This window comes from Charadrius vociferus, unplaced genomic scaffold, assembly GCF_000708025.1.
Source record: "Charadrius vociferus isolate BGI_N301 unplaced genomic scaffold, ASM70802v2 scaffold259, whole genome shotgun sequence".
Classification (NCBI taxonomy): domain Eukaryota; kingdom Metazoa; phylum Chordata; class Aves; order Charadriiformes; family Charadriidae; genus Charadrius; species Charadrius vociferus.
In genome coordinates this window covers 5,373,346-5,388,679 of record NW_009661368.1, presented here as the reverse complement: position 1 = coordinate 5,388,679, position 15,334 = coordinate 5,373,346, and the positions used below count along the sequence as shown (strand labels likewise).

General features: G+C 58.8%; 1 protein-coding gene across 1 annotated transcript in view; it reads left to right on the top strand.

The window, feature by feature from the left end:
* The window catches only part of SAMD10 (sterile alpha motif domain containing 10), a 6,974-nt gene extending 2,168 nt beyond the window's left edge, over positions 1-4,806 (top strand). The window contains exons 2-4 of the mRNA XM_009893568.1: positions 1,990-2,158; positions 3,323-3,463; positions 4,742-4,806. Of these exons, the coding sequence (XP_009891870.1) occupies positions 1,990-2,158; positions 3,323-3,463; positions 4,742-4,806 (375 nt within the window). The remainder of the gene's footprint in view (positions 1-1,989; positions 2,159-3,322; positions 3,464-4,741) is intronic.
* Positions 4,807-15,334: the final 10,528 nt, after the last annotated feature.

The window sequence follows — 15,334 nt, the reverse complement described above, 5'->3', positions numbered from 1 at the left end:
CCCGCCCCACCCCCTGCCACGCTGGCCAGGCTCGGCGGGGTGAGCGATGCCCGGCACGGGGCCAGGGGAGACGTCCCGGACCCCGCTGCCTCCCGCTGCCTCCTCTCTGGCATCTCTCAGGGACGTGTCATTAGTTTCAGTAACTGCGGGATGTCTGGAGTCCCTGTTACACTAATTATCTCTGCTCCTCTATTAGGCATGCTTAATTAGCCAATGTTCACACATGGAGGTCAGCGTTGGCATACCGCGGTCCAAGCGCTGTCGCCCTTCGTGTCCCCATGTCGCCTGCTGCCTCTGCCGTGCCCCTGCCATGTCCCGGGCACGGGTGAGGACCGTGCTGGCAGTCCGGTCCCCTCGTGTTGGGGGCAGCAGGGACCTCTTTTCCATCCCCACCTGCCCACAGTCCAGCCCAGGACAGTCCTGGCAGCTCAGGTGCGGGGAGCTATTTTGCAGGAGCGATGTTTGCTGGTGATGCTCGAGGATGAAGTCTCGGCATTACCGGCAGCCGGAGCTCACCAATCTCCCCTGAGAGCTAAAACCAGGCAAAGGTGGATTCCTGCATCCCCCAGCCCCATTTCCCAGCCAGCCTTCAGGATCCCCCCGCTAAGAAGAAGCAGGCTTATCCCCGTGCGCTGTTACAGCTCGAAGCATTTGATTTGCTCCGTACCGAGATAAATCCAGGCTGCAACGACCTCGGGAGGCTGGAGTCGCTGTGACGTGGGGGGCGAGGAGACGGAGCTACCGGGCAGCTCGGGGCAAAACCGGTCACTCCAGCAGACAGCCGGAGGGAGGGAGGGGTGCCATCGGACAAGTCCCGTCTCCCCATAGGCACTGCTTTCCCCCCTCAATCCCCTCTGCTCTGCAGGTCCTGGTCCCATCACAGAATCACAGACTGGTGAGGGTTGGAAGGGACCTCTGGAGATCATCTAGTCCCACCCCCCGCCAGAGCAGGGGCACCTACAGCAGTGGCACAGGACAGCGTCCAGGCGGGTTTGGGATGGCTCCAGAGGGGGAGACTCCCCCACCTCTCTGGGCAGCCTGTGCCACTGCTCTGCCGCCCTCACAGGAAAGACATTCCTCCTCATGTTAAGACCGCTGAGCCCAAGGGGGTGGCCAGTGCCAGATGGAGCAGCCTGTGTTGGGGCCAGGGCAGCCCGGGCAAGGGGTGAGGGTGGGTGGCAGTGGTCTCTGGAGGTGGAAGGCGGCCAGGGCATGTCGGGGCACTGAGGACTGCAACCCTGGTTTATCCTGGGTGTTTCTGGGCATGACAGCACCCTAAGAAAGAGCTGTGGGGTTCAGAGGTGGCTTTAGATGCCTGTGAGGCTGCAGGACCTTGCCGTGGCCGGTCGGCTCGGGGTTGAAGGGGGCTGAGATGGAGAGAAAGGGACAGTCCCTCCTTCTCCAGGTCACCAGCTGGTTGCTTCCCTGGCGACTTCTGGTGGGGATGGCTTGCACCGGTACCAACTTCTGGTGGGGATGGCTTTGTACTGGTACAGACTTCTGGTGGGGACGGCTTTGCACCAGTACCTGCTGCCCTCCAGGACCTCTCTGGCTCCATCCCCACTGAGAGCTGTCAGTAAGCACCCTTCTTTACCTGGCAAGAGGGGACCCTGGGGACCCCAGGGATGTCTTCCGAGCCCATGTGATGCTCTCCTGGGCTGGGAGATGCGTAGGGACGGGGACTGGGGCTCTTGCTTGCAGCAGGAGGGCTGGGGAGCTCCCGGGTATGGGGTCTATGTAGGGCAGGACCCCCACCTTGGCCTCCCGTCCCCACTGCCCCCACCTCCCTCAGCGGATCATCTGATGCTGCTATTTCAGGTTGAGCCCAGAAACTCCAGAGGGTGCAAAGTCAAAGTTTGCCACCATCGCCCCAGTCCCGTGCTGCTGGCCGGCATCCCCCCCATCCCCGTGGGCCGATCTCCCAGCCGTGGCATTTTCCTCCTCCTGGGGCCAAATCCTGCTAACCCCTTCCCCTCCCGCTCCCTGCAGGGCCGTGCCTGCGACCACTATGGCATCTACCACACCAGCCCCACGCTGGGCAGCCTGGCCAAGCCGGTGGTGCTGTGGACCCAGCAGGATGTGTGCAAATGGCTGAAGAAGCACTGCCCGCATAACTATCTCATCTACGTCGAGGCGTTCTCCCACCACGCCATCACAGGTACGGTAGACACCTCCACTTAATGACCGGTACTAACTGCCATTAGCACGTGCTCCTGAGAAATAGCTGTTTGGAGGTTCGTGGTTCGGAAGACAGACGTACCCCCCATTTCTGTCACCTTATCCCATGGAGATGCAGCCGGAGTGAGAGCCGCTCCACAGCACTGGGCATGGAGACACCCACCCGGGCTGGGCAAGGGGCATCTGCCACTGGGGCAAGCTCCAGGACAGGCTGGAGGTTGTTTAAAATGAGCATAAATTGCCTAGGGGAGATTGAGGTGTATAAGATGGGGAACAGTCCTCTCCTCGTGTAGGTTAATATAATAAGAATATTTTTATAGTTTTTTTAAATGCCGAAAATTTATGCGGAAGAGGAAAGATCTCTGCCCAGCTGGAGTCCAAGTTGCAAATATCTTCCTACAGATCCTCCAGCCAAGTCCTCAGAGGAGAATAACCTCTAGGACCTGCTCCCTCCCTCCCTGGGGACTCTGTCTTTGACCCTTACTTGCGAGCATCGTTCTGGTCCGACCGCACTGCGTGCAGGGCCGGGCAGAGCTCTGCCAGGGCCAGAAGAAAGCAGCGGGGAAGGGAGCGCTGGAGCTGCCCGGGAGGGATGCAAAGCCCTAATGTAAGAGCTCAGCCAGCCCTTGCATGGGAAACAAAGGCAGCATTAGCAAATGTACGCTGGGAAACAAGGACAAAAGCTGGTTGTAAATCCCTCGTTTAATAGCCCCCGGACTGGAGGAGAGTGGCTGGCCTGGGACGGTGGTGGCAATGCTAATGTGTTTTGATGGGTACCCCCATTCCCCCGGGACGGTCAGCCCACACGGGGACCGTGCGCTCGGAAAAGCATCTCCTGACGCAGGAGGTGGAGCGGAGAAGTGGAAAGCTCCTGCCTGCGGGGATGGGTTACGTGATTGCTGGAGCCGGTACCTGTCCCGAGGCTGGGGACGTCGAGCTGCCACCCGGCGCTCTCCAGAAGCGGGGCCACATGCGAGGCTCATCCGTCCCTGTGGGTCCAGGTGGTGAAAGAGCATTTTAGGGTTTCTTCCCTTTCCCCCTCCTTGTTCCCACGTGAAGATGGGTTCCCACGTGAGTTGCGCTTTTATGGCGTCCCCGTCACACCGTGCCACCAGCCGGGCGCTGAGCGATGCCGTGTTTGCAGGTCGGGCGCTGCTGCGGCTGAACGGGGAGAAGCTGCAGCGCATGGGCATCGCTCACGAGGCGCAGCGGCAGGAGGTCCTGCAGCAGGTCCTGCAGCTCCAGGTGCGCGAGGAGGTCCGAAACCTGCAGCTGCTCAGCCAAGGTAGGGCCGGCGGGAGGCCAAGCGGGGACAGAGGCCATCAAGCCCAACCTCGGGCAGGTTGTGCCCCTCCTGCAGCCGTCCACACAAGGAGAGCAGTGGCGGGGGGGCAGAGGCTCCCACCCGCACGTCGCTGGTGCGAATGCAGCCCACGCTGGGGCTGGGATGGGATGGGGAGCGCAGGTTGGGAGAGGGTGGTGGTGCACGGGTTGGGGTGCACTTGGATGGGTTATGGTGGACAGGTTGTGGTGCACAGGGCTGCGGTGGACGGGGAGGAGTCGTGATGCACTGGTTGTGGTGCGCAGGTTATAGCGCACAGGGATGGGCTGTGGCGCACAGTTTGTGATGCACTGGATGGGTCGCGGTGCACAGGGATGGGCTGTGGTGCACAGATTTTGGGGCACAGGGACAGGTTGTGGTGCAGGTTGTGGTGCACAGGTTGTGGTGCACAGGGATGAGTTGTGATGCAGTGGTTGTGGTGCACAGGGACAAGCTGTGGTGCACAGGTTATAGAGCACAGGGATGAGGCATCGGCTGTGGTGAACAGCCTGTGGTGCACAGAGATGAGTTGTGGTGCACAGATTTTGGTGCACAGGGACAGGTTGTGCACAGCCTGTGGTGCACAGGGATGAGTTGTGGTGCACAGATTTTGGTGCACAGGGATGAGTTGCGGTGCACAGATTTTGGTGCACAGGGACAGGTTGTGGTGCACAGCCTGTGGTGCACAGAGATGGGTTGTGGTGCACAGTTTGTGGTTCACTGGGATGAGTTGTGGTGCGCAGGGATGGGCTGTGGTGCACTGGTTGTGGTGCACAGGGATGAGTTGCGGTGCACAGATTTTGGTGCACCGGGACAGGTTGTGGTGCACAGCCTGTGGTGCACAGAGATGAGTTGTGGTGCACAGTTTGTGGTTCACTGGGATGAGTCGTGGTGCGCAGGGATGGGCTGCGGTGCACGGGGATGAGTTGTGATGCACTGGTTGTGGTGCACAGGTTATAGAGCACAGGGATGGGCTGTGGTGCACGGGGATGAGTTGTGATGCACTGGTTGTGGTGCACAGGGACAAGCTGTGGTGCACAGCTTATAGCACACAGGGATGGGTTGTGGTACAGAACCCAAAATCCATCATCAGTGGCATTTTGCATGGAAAGGATGGGATTCTCCAGGGCTGGCAGTGGGTGAGCTGGAAAGTACCACCCTGCAGGCTGTTTATTCCTTCCTCTCCCGCCTTGTTCCAGCTTCTTTTGGAAATGTCTCCTAGCTGATCCGTCTGTTTGGCAGATTGTACCATCACTGTGAACCGAGCACCTCTGGGATGGGCTGTGCACCGCCGATACGAGACCTGAACCGCACACTTGGAATACGAAGAGACAGCTTCCCACCCACTCCGGGGCTTCTCTCCTTCTTCTTCTTGCTTCTTCTTTCTTTTTTTATGAATACATTTCTGTGCAGAGATGGGAGGTTTCCTCCAGCAGACGTGGCTCTTGGCTGGAGCAAAATTAGCAAAACGGCTGCTGGGACAGACGAACTTTTGCCCACCTGAGCCGGGCGGTTCAGTTTTGAAAGAGATGGGAAAAAGGAGACGGCGACGGGCAGTGCTCAGCATTGCGGACAAATCGAGCGCGGTTATTCCCGGGACGGCTCAGAGCCGTGCACAGGACGGTGAAGCCTTACGCACATGGGCGACATCCCAGCACCCGGAGGCTCATGTCCATACCTCGGAGCTTATTTAGGGAGCTTTAGTTTTCTCTTCAGACTGGGCTGTCTTCCAGCATCCTAGGAGCTAACGTTATCAGTAGCAAATAAGATGACCCGACCAGCCAAAAACGAATTAAAAGCGGGGCCAAGTCACCGGCGCCCAACTCCACCTGATGAGTTAAAAAGGGAGCTGAGTCATCGGAGCTGGAAAATCCGGGAGCAAAGGCAGGGTGGATGTGCCGGGAGGGTGCCGTGGCCCGGAGGAAGCTGTGCCAGGAGCTCGTCCTTCATCCGTCCTCATTTGCAGGCAGACGGGGGGAGCCGAGGCCGGGGCCGGGCGGGAGCAGCCGGGGATGCCGCCGGGCAGTGCCGGGTACTGCCCGGGGTGAGGCTGGGGGTTCCTGGGTGCCGGGTCCCCCCCTGGCCCCGGTGCCCTGTCATGCACCCTCCCACACCGTCTGCGCTCCCCCCAGCCCTTCGCAGAGCTCTGTACCTCCGGGAATTTGTAAATTCTCATCCCGACCTCCTGCCCAGGGGCTGGTGATGATGCCAGCGAGCCCAGGCACCTTCCCGATGGCCCAGATCACCATTAAGATGAAGCGGCGTTTACTGTTACACCCCCACCACCACCCAACCCTCCCCCCCCCGCCAGCCCCGTCCGGAGCCACAGACCACTCACGTGGGCAGGTAAGGAACAACGGAGGATTTGGGGGCACGGTGGATGCTGTCACCTCCCCACATTCCCCCTCCGGGGACAAGGGCAGGGCTGCAGGGGCAAGGGGGGTCCCAAAACAGCAGCGCCCCAAAGCCCCCGAGGCATCGGAGCTGGCAGGGGTGCCGAGGCGGGTCACGGTGGCCCCCCCGGCTGGGTGCCCCCTCGCGACCCGCCTGCTCCTCTGCTGGTAATAAAATAAGAGACTGTTATTTTAACTTGCTGCTCTTCTGACTCTTCCCACACCTGAACCCACACCGGGGGTTTAGTCCCTCCAGCCGTGGGTGGGATGCTCAGTCCCAGTGATGCTCAGGAGATGTCTACAGCCCTAAATCCCTCGGGACAACCACCTCCACGGGGGACAGGGGTCCCAACAGACGGCCCTGCAGGAGCAAACCTCAGCCCGGGGGTTTTGCCAGTGTTTAAATCCCCCCCCTCAGCTCCACAGAACTGCTGAGAATTAAGAAGCTGCTAATCTTTGCCAGCGGGCAGCTGGATGGGGCAGTGGGGGGAGGACTGGGGGGTATTGGGGGTCATGGTTACCACTCTGGTGCGGATAACAGCTCATGGCAAAGCGAAGGTCTCCAAAGCTCGTCTGTGAGCGGCGTTACCCCGGCTAATGAGCTGTGCTAAGCGGGATGGGAGAGCGCAGGGCTGCGGGCAGGGTTAAGGGCAGCAGCAGCCCAGTGTCATCCCTCTCCCATCGCAGTGACACTGCTCCTCAGTGAAGGAGCTGGGAGGTTTCCATGGGGGTGGGATCAAAGATGAGCTGAAAATTAGTTGTTTGCCCACAGCTAGCAAAAAATAGCAATTGCACCCAAAGGTGTTTTGCCTCCCTCCTGAAGCCCCCGAGGAAAGCTGTCCCCCCCAGAGCCCTCCAGGCATTCTCGAGGTGTTGGTGGGGCAGGAGGAGATACAACACCCCAGGGATTTGCCTCCAGGATTTGGAGGGTAGGAACCCGCCAGGACTCGGGCCCCCGAGCACCGACTAAGGCTGGACGGGAGGTTGTGAGACAGCACCTGACGTGGTGGGGCCCAGGTGGGATGCAGGATGCGTGGAGCATCCTCGGGTTCTGGCTGCGGTGGCCATGCTGGGTCCCAGGGGGGTGGTTCTACAAGTCCCCGGTGATGGAAAGGTCTCAGAAACAAAATCTCACTCTCAAAGCATTTTGGTTTGGATAACGGATTCACCAAATGGTACCAGGATCCAAGCAAGTGAATCCTCTCTCCTGCACCAGGGTGATTTCCACGAGACCAGCATCACCAACTCACATCTGTCACCCTCAGAGCAGAGGTTTGGCGCTGGGCTGAAGGCGAAGCCTCCAAATTTCCCAAATCCAAATTCCTTCCAAATTCCCAAAAATCCAAATTTCCTCCAACTCAGAGAAAGGCATCTCCTGGTCAGTGCTTTCAATGGAGCAACCCAGACCGCGGTGGTTGCTCTCTGCGTGTGGGTTGGCTCGGTCGGACCTCGCCAGCAGGTAATTCCCATTTGAGCTGTGCTGTGGCGGGGGCAGAGGGGGGGGGCTGTGACCCGTGGGCTTCCTCCAGAGTGAACCAACTTCAGGGCTTCGCTGCGTGCAGCCCCCCCCCTGCAGGACACAGAAATCAGAATTTCCTCCTCTGCCCATACTGACCTTTTCAAAACTGTGGCAAAATTGGCTCCTCTAACCTCGCTAGAACCTCGCAAGCAACAAAGCTGGGGGAAATTATTGAATTTTAAGAAAAGGAAAGAAAACAACCAGGGAAAAAAAAAAAATATCTCTGTGGCAACACCGCTCTCAGCTGTGGGCTCTGCACCGACGGCTGTGATGGAGCCACACACCCGTCCCAGCCGCGGCAGGATCCCAGTTTGCTCCTCGTTACCGCCCTACGTGGAGAGCAGATCCCTGTGCAGGATGCGGCCCCGTCCCCTGCCGATGCAGCCACGTAGGACACTATTAAACCTTCAATCCTGGATGGATCGGAGCTACATACAGCCCAAGTGAGACAATCCGTGGCCAAGAGCCGGGTTGATTCCCCCACCGTGGGTTCAATTTCTGCCCGAGTGATGGGTGCTGGTGAAGGTGGGTGGTGGTGGAGGGTGCCGTGGGGGGCAGCAGGAGTGGTGGTGGTGGCACACGGGGCTTGTAGTGTAGCTCATCAACATAATTGTTGATAAGCAAACAGAACTCTTAGAAACGGGTATTGTTGCCCTTTAAGTATTGATATATTTATTACTCCGGGCTGTGCTCACGCAGTAAGTTGGTGGTGGTTTCGCTTGAAATGCAGCCAGGGTGCAGGGAGGGGTGCTGGGGCTGCCCCTGACACCCCTGCAAAGGCAGGGACAGCCCCAGGTCCTGCCCCAAAGCCCAGCTGCCTCTTGCTGTGCTCCTGAGGGTGTGGGTGGTCGTGGGACACCCCCCATGTGCCGTGTCCACCCGTGCTGCGCTGTGCTCCAGCTCTCTCTGGCTCCTCATCCGCATAGAAGAAAGGAGGCACAGAAACAGCAGAAAACCCACCGGCGTGCTCTGCCGGAGCCCGAAGCACAGCCCCATTGAGGTGTCCCTCTGAGAGCCACCTGGGCTTGCCAGACCTGGCAGGACGGGGCTGGAGGAGGCAGCTGAAACGGTGTTCACGGGGCAGGCGGGAGGATGCCGTCCTGTCCCCCCCTGCCCCAGCGGGGTCTGTGTCGGCTGCACCTTCATCCCACCTGCAAAGGCAGGGTCACCCCCAGGTCCTGCCCCAAAGCCCAGCTGCCTCTTGCTGTGCTCCTGAGGGTGTGGGTGGTCGTGGGACACCCCCCATGTGCCGTGTCCACCCGTGCTGCGCTGTGCTCCAGCTCTCTCTGGCTCCTCATCCGCATAGAAGAAAGGAGGCACAGAAACAGCAGAAAACCCACCGGCGTGCTCTGCCGGAGCCCGAAGCACAGCCCCATTGAGGTGTCCCTCTGAGAGCCACCTGGGCTTGCCAGACCTGGCAGGACGGGGCTGGAGGAGGCAGCTGAAACGGTGTTCACGGGGCAGGCGGGAGGATGCCGTCCTGTCCCCCCCAGCCCCCTGCCCCAGCGGGGTCTGTGTCGGCTGCACCTTCATCCCAGTGAGGATGGTGATGGTGAGAAAGGAGCATCCTTCCAGGCTGGCTCTGGACCAGCGTCTGGTGCCATCGCCTGAGGGGCACCCAGGGCCAGATTCTGCGCAGGGCGGCAGGGATGCATCCAGAGCAGCCCTGAGCACGGTTTTGCCTTCAGCGGTTCTCGGCACACAGCAAAACCCATCTGCACGGCGGCACCGAGGAAGCACCGTCCTCCCCGTGGGCTCTTGAGTGAGCACCTGGGCCGGTGGGTGCTGCGCTGGGACCCCCAGGCACTGCGGGGAGATGGATGCTCAGGCTCCTCTCCGGACCGTGGGACAGCTCGGTTGCTCCTCAGCTTTTGCCAAGCAAGAAAAAATACCTTCTATTCGTCTAGCACTTATCTGCCGTTGGTATTTCAGGCATTGCCTTAAAACAAACAGCGCCAGACAATGACACACAGATGAATCGGGTGCAGATTCGTGCAATATTAAAACCAGACAACAATTAAAGCAAACAGCAAACACCAGCGCGCATAAATCAATCCCATGCAGCAGGCGGCAGGATGCAGGCGGCGGCAGCGGGGCGAAGGGGCAGGCGACGGCAGCCCTCGGAGAGCACGCGACTTTGCCACCTCTGATTAACTTTTTCTGCTCGTGGTGATTTTTCGCAATAAGCAGGACGATGCACTTCTGGCATCAGAAATAACGGCCAACACCTTCTTGTCTTATAAAGAAAAAATCCAGCAATCCCTTCCCAGTGGTAGAGGCAGTTTGCAGATCCTAGCAAGGTTTTCCTCCAGGAAAAAAAAAAAAAAAAAAGTCAACAGAGTTGCACATAGAAAATGCACGCCTAATTTATCCAAGTAATTACTGAGCTTGGCTTGATGATACAGATACCTCCAGCTCTGAAACGCTGCTGATTGCGTCTCCGATTCAGGAAACGATCCCCGTTCCCCCAACATTGAAATTCACTCTCGGCTATGAACGCAGCCCGTGATTTCCCTGGCTGCACGGGGTTCCGGGACACGATTTGCTGAGCGGAGAGGGATGTCAGCGCCTACGACGGGCTCGGCTGAACCGAGACCAGTTTGAATCTGAACACCAGTCCCCAGTAGACTACATGTTTGATCTAATTAGGAGTCTGTCCTCTCACCAGGCGTCCAGGGGGAATTACAAACCACCTCGAATCATCGCCTTTTTGGTGCTCTCAGGCAGCTCCCTGTGAAGTTTCCTGCACTGGAGACCTGCGGGTGCCTGAATGCATCGCAGCAGGATGGCAGTCAAGAAAAAAGGAGGAATCCCAGTCGCTGGTGGCATGTGCCATGTGTTGGGGCCACACAAGCACTGAGGAAGGAGAGCAGGGCACGGGTGGTGGGGTCACAGCAGCCTGGGAGGGCTGCACTGGTGCGGGTATAAATCAGAGCATCCCGGGGAGGTGTGAGCTGGGGGAGACGCCGATGCGTGGAGGGGGGGGGCACAGCGAAACGGCAGCTCCTGGGATGCTCCAGCAGCTGCATCCCGCTGCTGGCAAACCTCTGGCTGCCTTATCCCAGAGCCCTGGTCCCCAGCCCGGCTGCCTGCTGCCGGAGGACAAGCCGGGGCCTGGGGACATGCAGAGTCTCACGGCGATCTCGGAAGAAGCCTTCTGCCCCAGAGTGTCCTCGCTGCACGTCCAGGACTAATCAATCTTGATTCATTGCTAATGAACTTGAGAACAGTGTTGGGATGGATCAGGTGCCACTCAGGGTGAGATGGATAATATAATTAAGATTTCCTCAAAGGTCCCGTCTTTCGTACCTTGTTAATTAAGCTGATGCGGGGCCCTCCATGCAGAATGCATAATGAGAGGCTGCCGGAGACGCAGCCGGCTATTAGCAGGAGGTGATGCTGGGAGAAACGCTGACCTTAACCACGGGGCTGGGGACATTTTGGCAACTCTTCAGGGGCTTGGTTCCCCCAGAGCAGCCGAGAGTTGACCTCTGCTGAGACATCGCCGCATCCTTTGCACCAGAAATGCATTTAGACCGCACAGGGCAGAGCGCACAAGCACGGGGATGTAGGTGGACACGGATGGGCTCATCCCTGCCTGAGCACAGGCTGAGCACCGCAGCAGAGCTTACGGCTTCCTAAAGCACCGGCCGCGGCATGGCGAGCTGGGCATGGCTTGCAGAAAGCTGAGAGTGGCCCCGTGGCCTCGAGAAGGGGCTCTCAGGCAGTGCTGGACCTGCAGCGTGGGTAGGAGGGGACGCTGCTCCGCTCCGATGGCCCAGGCACGTTTTTGGTATTTGTACTCTGATGGTGACTTATGACAATGAATTAATGGCCTCTTAATAAGGGTGACAGTTCCCTTAATTAGAAAGTATCGGAGCAGTGATAATTACTTCATTTCATTTTTTTTCCCCTTATATTACTTCCTTCACTTTTGGGTCCTCATTCTCGGCTCCTGGATGCCTGCCGGGAGCCCTGCCTCCCCGGAGCCAGAAACGTTCCCGGGGCCAACGAGTGCGATGTGGAGCCGGGAAGGATGGAGAGGGGTGGATGCAGGTACGGCTGCAGAGCTGCCGCTTTCACCGGGGCAGCGCCACGCTTGCAGCAACGCCGGGCACCCGCAGCACCCGGGCAGGGTTGGAGCAGGTCCCCGGCCGTTCACGCCAGGCTCGGTGACACTCAGGGCAGCCCGGCACGGGGACCGGGCTCTGGCAGGGCTGAAGGAATGGGAAGATGGCATTTGGGAACACCCAAGTGATGACCCAAGGGCAGCGAGCGGCAGGAGCGGGGCAGCCCCGCAGGGCAGCAGCCACCGCTCGAAGTTCAGCCCAGGGCAGGCAGCGGGGCCGAGAGAAAGAATCTGTCCCAAAATTAATATCATTTGGTTTTACCAGTGCTGTTGCCCAGCCTGGATCCAGGAGTAGCTTTGCTGCGAAAACAAGCCCTGCAGAAACACGTTGAAATATTCACAGAGTTTCACTTGGGCCTTTTTTTTGGAAGGGAAAGTTTCAGGCTTAGTTTTGACACAACATTTCCAGGCTGCGTGCGTGCACGGGCCGTTAGCAGGGGGGTTCCAGTAACAACCTTCAAGCCCCCAAACTGAAATGAGCCACTCTGCTTCCCGTCAGAGGATGCGTTTTTTAAACCCGGGGGGATTTGGGGATTTGCGCCGTTGTTTTGCAGCCACACAGCTTCGTCACCAAACCCGCTGTCCCTCCGTCCTGCCCCGCACCCCCTCATCTCCCACTGCCCTCCCTGGGGACCTGACCCCCCCAGCTCGGGGCTGGCTCCCTGCAGGAAATGCCCCCCACACCGATACAGCCCTGTAAATAATAAATAGCAGCCTCAGGGCTGCTGGGAGCTTCGTTTCTCTCTGCAGTCAGGAACGTTTCCTCCGTTAACCGTCCCTCTTTGCACTGCAGCCATTTTGCTTTCTCGCCATATCTAAAATTAAATCTGTTAGGATTTTCCCTCGCTCTTATATTATTATTTTTTTTTTCCCTTTTGCTTATATTTGCTGAGTGCATTCAAGCACAGGGAGGGGAAAAAAAAAATAATAATAAAAAAAGCCATCAGCATAATTCATGTCTCGCACAGACATCGCGGGCTCCGGTTTCCAATCAGAGGTCCGGGCTGCGGAGCCAGCGCGCCGGGGAGGAGGGCTGGGGCTGGCCCGGATGCCGCTTCACAAACCAGCAGCGATTCTCTCTTTGTTCGGGGATCGTTCTGCTTCAGCCAAAACAGCCATCGCACTGCCCGTCCTGCGGATGTGGGAGCGCGGAGCCAGTCCGAAGGGCTTTGTGCCCCACTCTCCGAGGATAACGGGGGATGGAGCAGCTGCTGAGTGGGTTTGTGGGCTCCGGACCCTGCTGCGATCCAGGGATAAGGACCTGGGAGAGGTGGAAGTGCTGGGTCCTCCACGCTGGATCTGGGCATCGCGGTTGTGCCCTTTCCGTCCCCTGTCCCTGCACCTGGTGCATAAGGCTCAGCGGATATAGGCTGAAGTCCTGGCTCCCAGTCCCTCCCAGTCCCTCCCAGTCCTACGCACTCAGCATCCTCACCACCCCCCAGCGGAGATGCTGGTGCCGGCCCTGCATAGCCCCACGTGCACAGCAGTTAGCAGGAGTTTTTAAGGTGCCTCCAGAGCCAGCAGTGTGTGGAAGGGGTTCTGCAAACCCAGCAATCCGTTTTATTCTAACTGAGTTAAGGGTCTGAAAGTCACCGCTGCAACCGGTCAGGTCAATATGTGTTTTAGTTACTCACCATGAAAGTACCCCATCAGCCAACACCTTCTCAGGTGTTTATGGCTGTGGCCCCCCCCCGCCTCTCCCCTGCCTCCTCCTGCCCTGCGCAGTGGGAATGGTGGGAATGCTGACCCAGGGACCAGAGCACCAGGGAATCTCTGCTCGGCATGCCCAGTCCCGTCCCCACCACGGCATCGTGCCGCTCTGCAAGGACGACCTGTCCATGACCTGTCCCTGCAACGAAGCCACGATGCAAGAGGAGGCGTGATGGTTTCCCACAAGCACGTGGAGAAAGGCAGCACCACCGCCCCCACTGCTCTTCTTCTTCCTCCTCCTCCTCCTCCTCTTCCTCCTCCTCCTCCTCCTGCTCCTCTTCCTCCTCCTCCTGCCTTTCCCAGCACAGCTCTTCCACACCGGTACAACTCAGCACGTGAAACAAAGCGCTCCTCAGCATCTGTTCTACATTTGCTGTTCTTTTCAAGTCCATTCCTTGGCCCCCTCAACTCAGCTCAGCCGGGCCTGAAAATAGCAACTGTGGCTGCCTTTATATAGCATTAATTCAGAGTTTCTGTACCTCAACCAGGCCATGGCCGGCCGCTTTTCAAGCGTCTTTATAACCCCCAGGGTGGCCAGGCTCCCCAGCATCTCCCTCTCACCCTCACCCCGCTCCTTGAGATGCAAAATTGTGCTTTGCAGATGCAGAAAACAATGTGGTTGCACTTCTGCGTGCACGTGTGCATCCACGCATGCGTGCCCAGGGTGGCTGTCAGGATGCCGTGGGGACTAGTGAAAATGCCTGGGCACCGTTTGTAGCGTTATATGGAGGAGGAGACTTTGAAGGTGCCGAAGATGCTGCCTGGTCCCAGTGGGCACGTGAAGCTGCCTGACAGCCCTAACAGGCAGCTGCCTTCCTGCCTGCTGCAGGTTAACAGCTCTCCCGGCAGGCAGCTCGTTGGCTGGGAAGCAAAGCCGCCTCGGATATGCCTCATTTTATACAAAGAAGATGGGCTGTGCCTGTCCCTCCCACCCCGCTGATCACCCTCCGCTCCACCGATAATAGTACCTAGCAATTACACAAAGCTTTCCAAGCTCTCTGCAGATATTAATTAAGCTCTCTCCCCGCAACGGAGACAAAGAGGGGAACCGCGGGGAAACTCCCAACTTGGGTATTTTCTTCACTTCGATTTTGCGTGGCCGTGCCACGGGGCCTCCCAGTTCCCGGTGGCACTGTGTGAGCCATGTGCTGGTGAAGGCAGCCCTGAAAGCGGCAGTCGCTCTGAGTTTTGCTCTCACATGCCAAAATTTATCTGTTTTTCCCTAATTTCTGGACAGCTTCTCAGAAGATGGTGCTGGATTCCAGCACGGATGTACATTCCCGGTGCCGGTAACTGAGGCTGGCTCTGCCCTGCGGCACCTTCCTGGGTGCCACCGGCTCTGTGGGGGTGACACCACGAGGTCAGGAGCTGGGAAAACCATATTGTCCCGCGGGGACCACGCTGGCCTTGCACCCAGCCTTGTCCTTGGGAGCCGGGGTGGCTTTGCAAGGGGACACAGAGCATCCTTCCAGCTGCCTGCACCCCAGGGGTTAGAGCGGGGAGGGATGGGCAGGACACCCTGCCTGCACCCTGGAGGGCAGGACGATGGGCAGGACACCCTGGAGGGAAGGATGACAGGTAGGACACCCTGCCTGCACCCAGCAGAGCAGGATGACAGGCAGGATGCCCTGGAGGGGAGGATGACAGGTAGGACACCCTGCCTGCACGCTGGAGGGCAGGATGATGGGCAGGATGCCCTGGAGGGGAGGATGAGAGACAGGACACTGTCTGCAGCCTGGAGGGGAGGATGATGGGCACAGTAACCTTGAGGGCAGGACAACAAGCAGGGTATCCTATCTACACCCCGGAGGGCAGGACAACAAGTAGGACACCCTGGAGGGAAGGATGACAGGCAGGGTCCCCTGCCCGCACCCCGCAGAGGAGGATGACAGGTCCCGCCTGCATCCTGGAGGAGAGGATGGATAACGGGTAGGGCACCTTGCAGGGCAGGATGACGGGCAGGAGGGGCTGCCTGCCCCCTGGATGGCAGGATAATGGGAGGGGACCCCCTGGAGGGGAGGATGACAGGCACGACACCCTGCCCGCACCCCGGACAGGCAGAGCAGCGCTGCCTGCCCACCGCC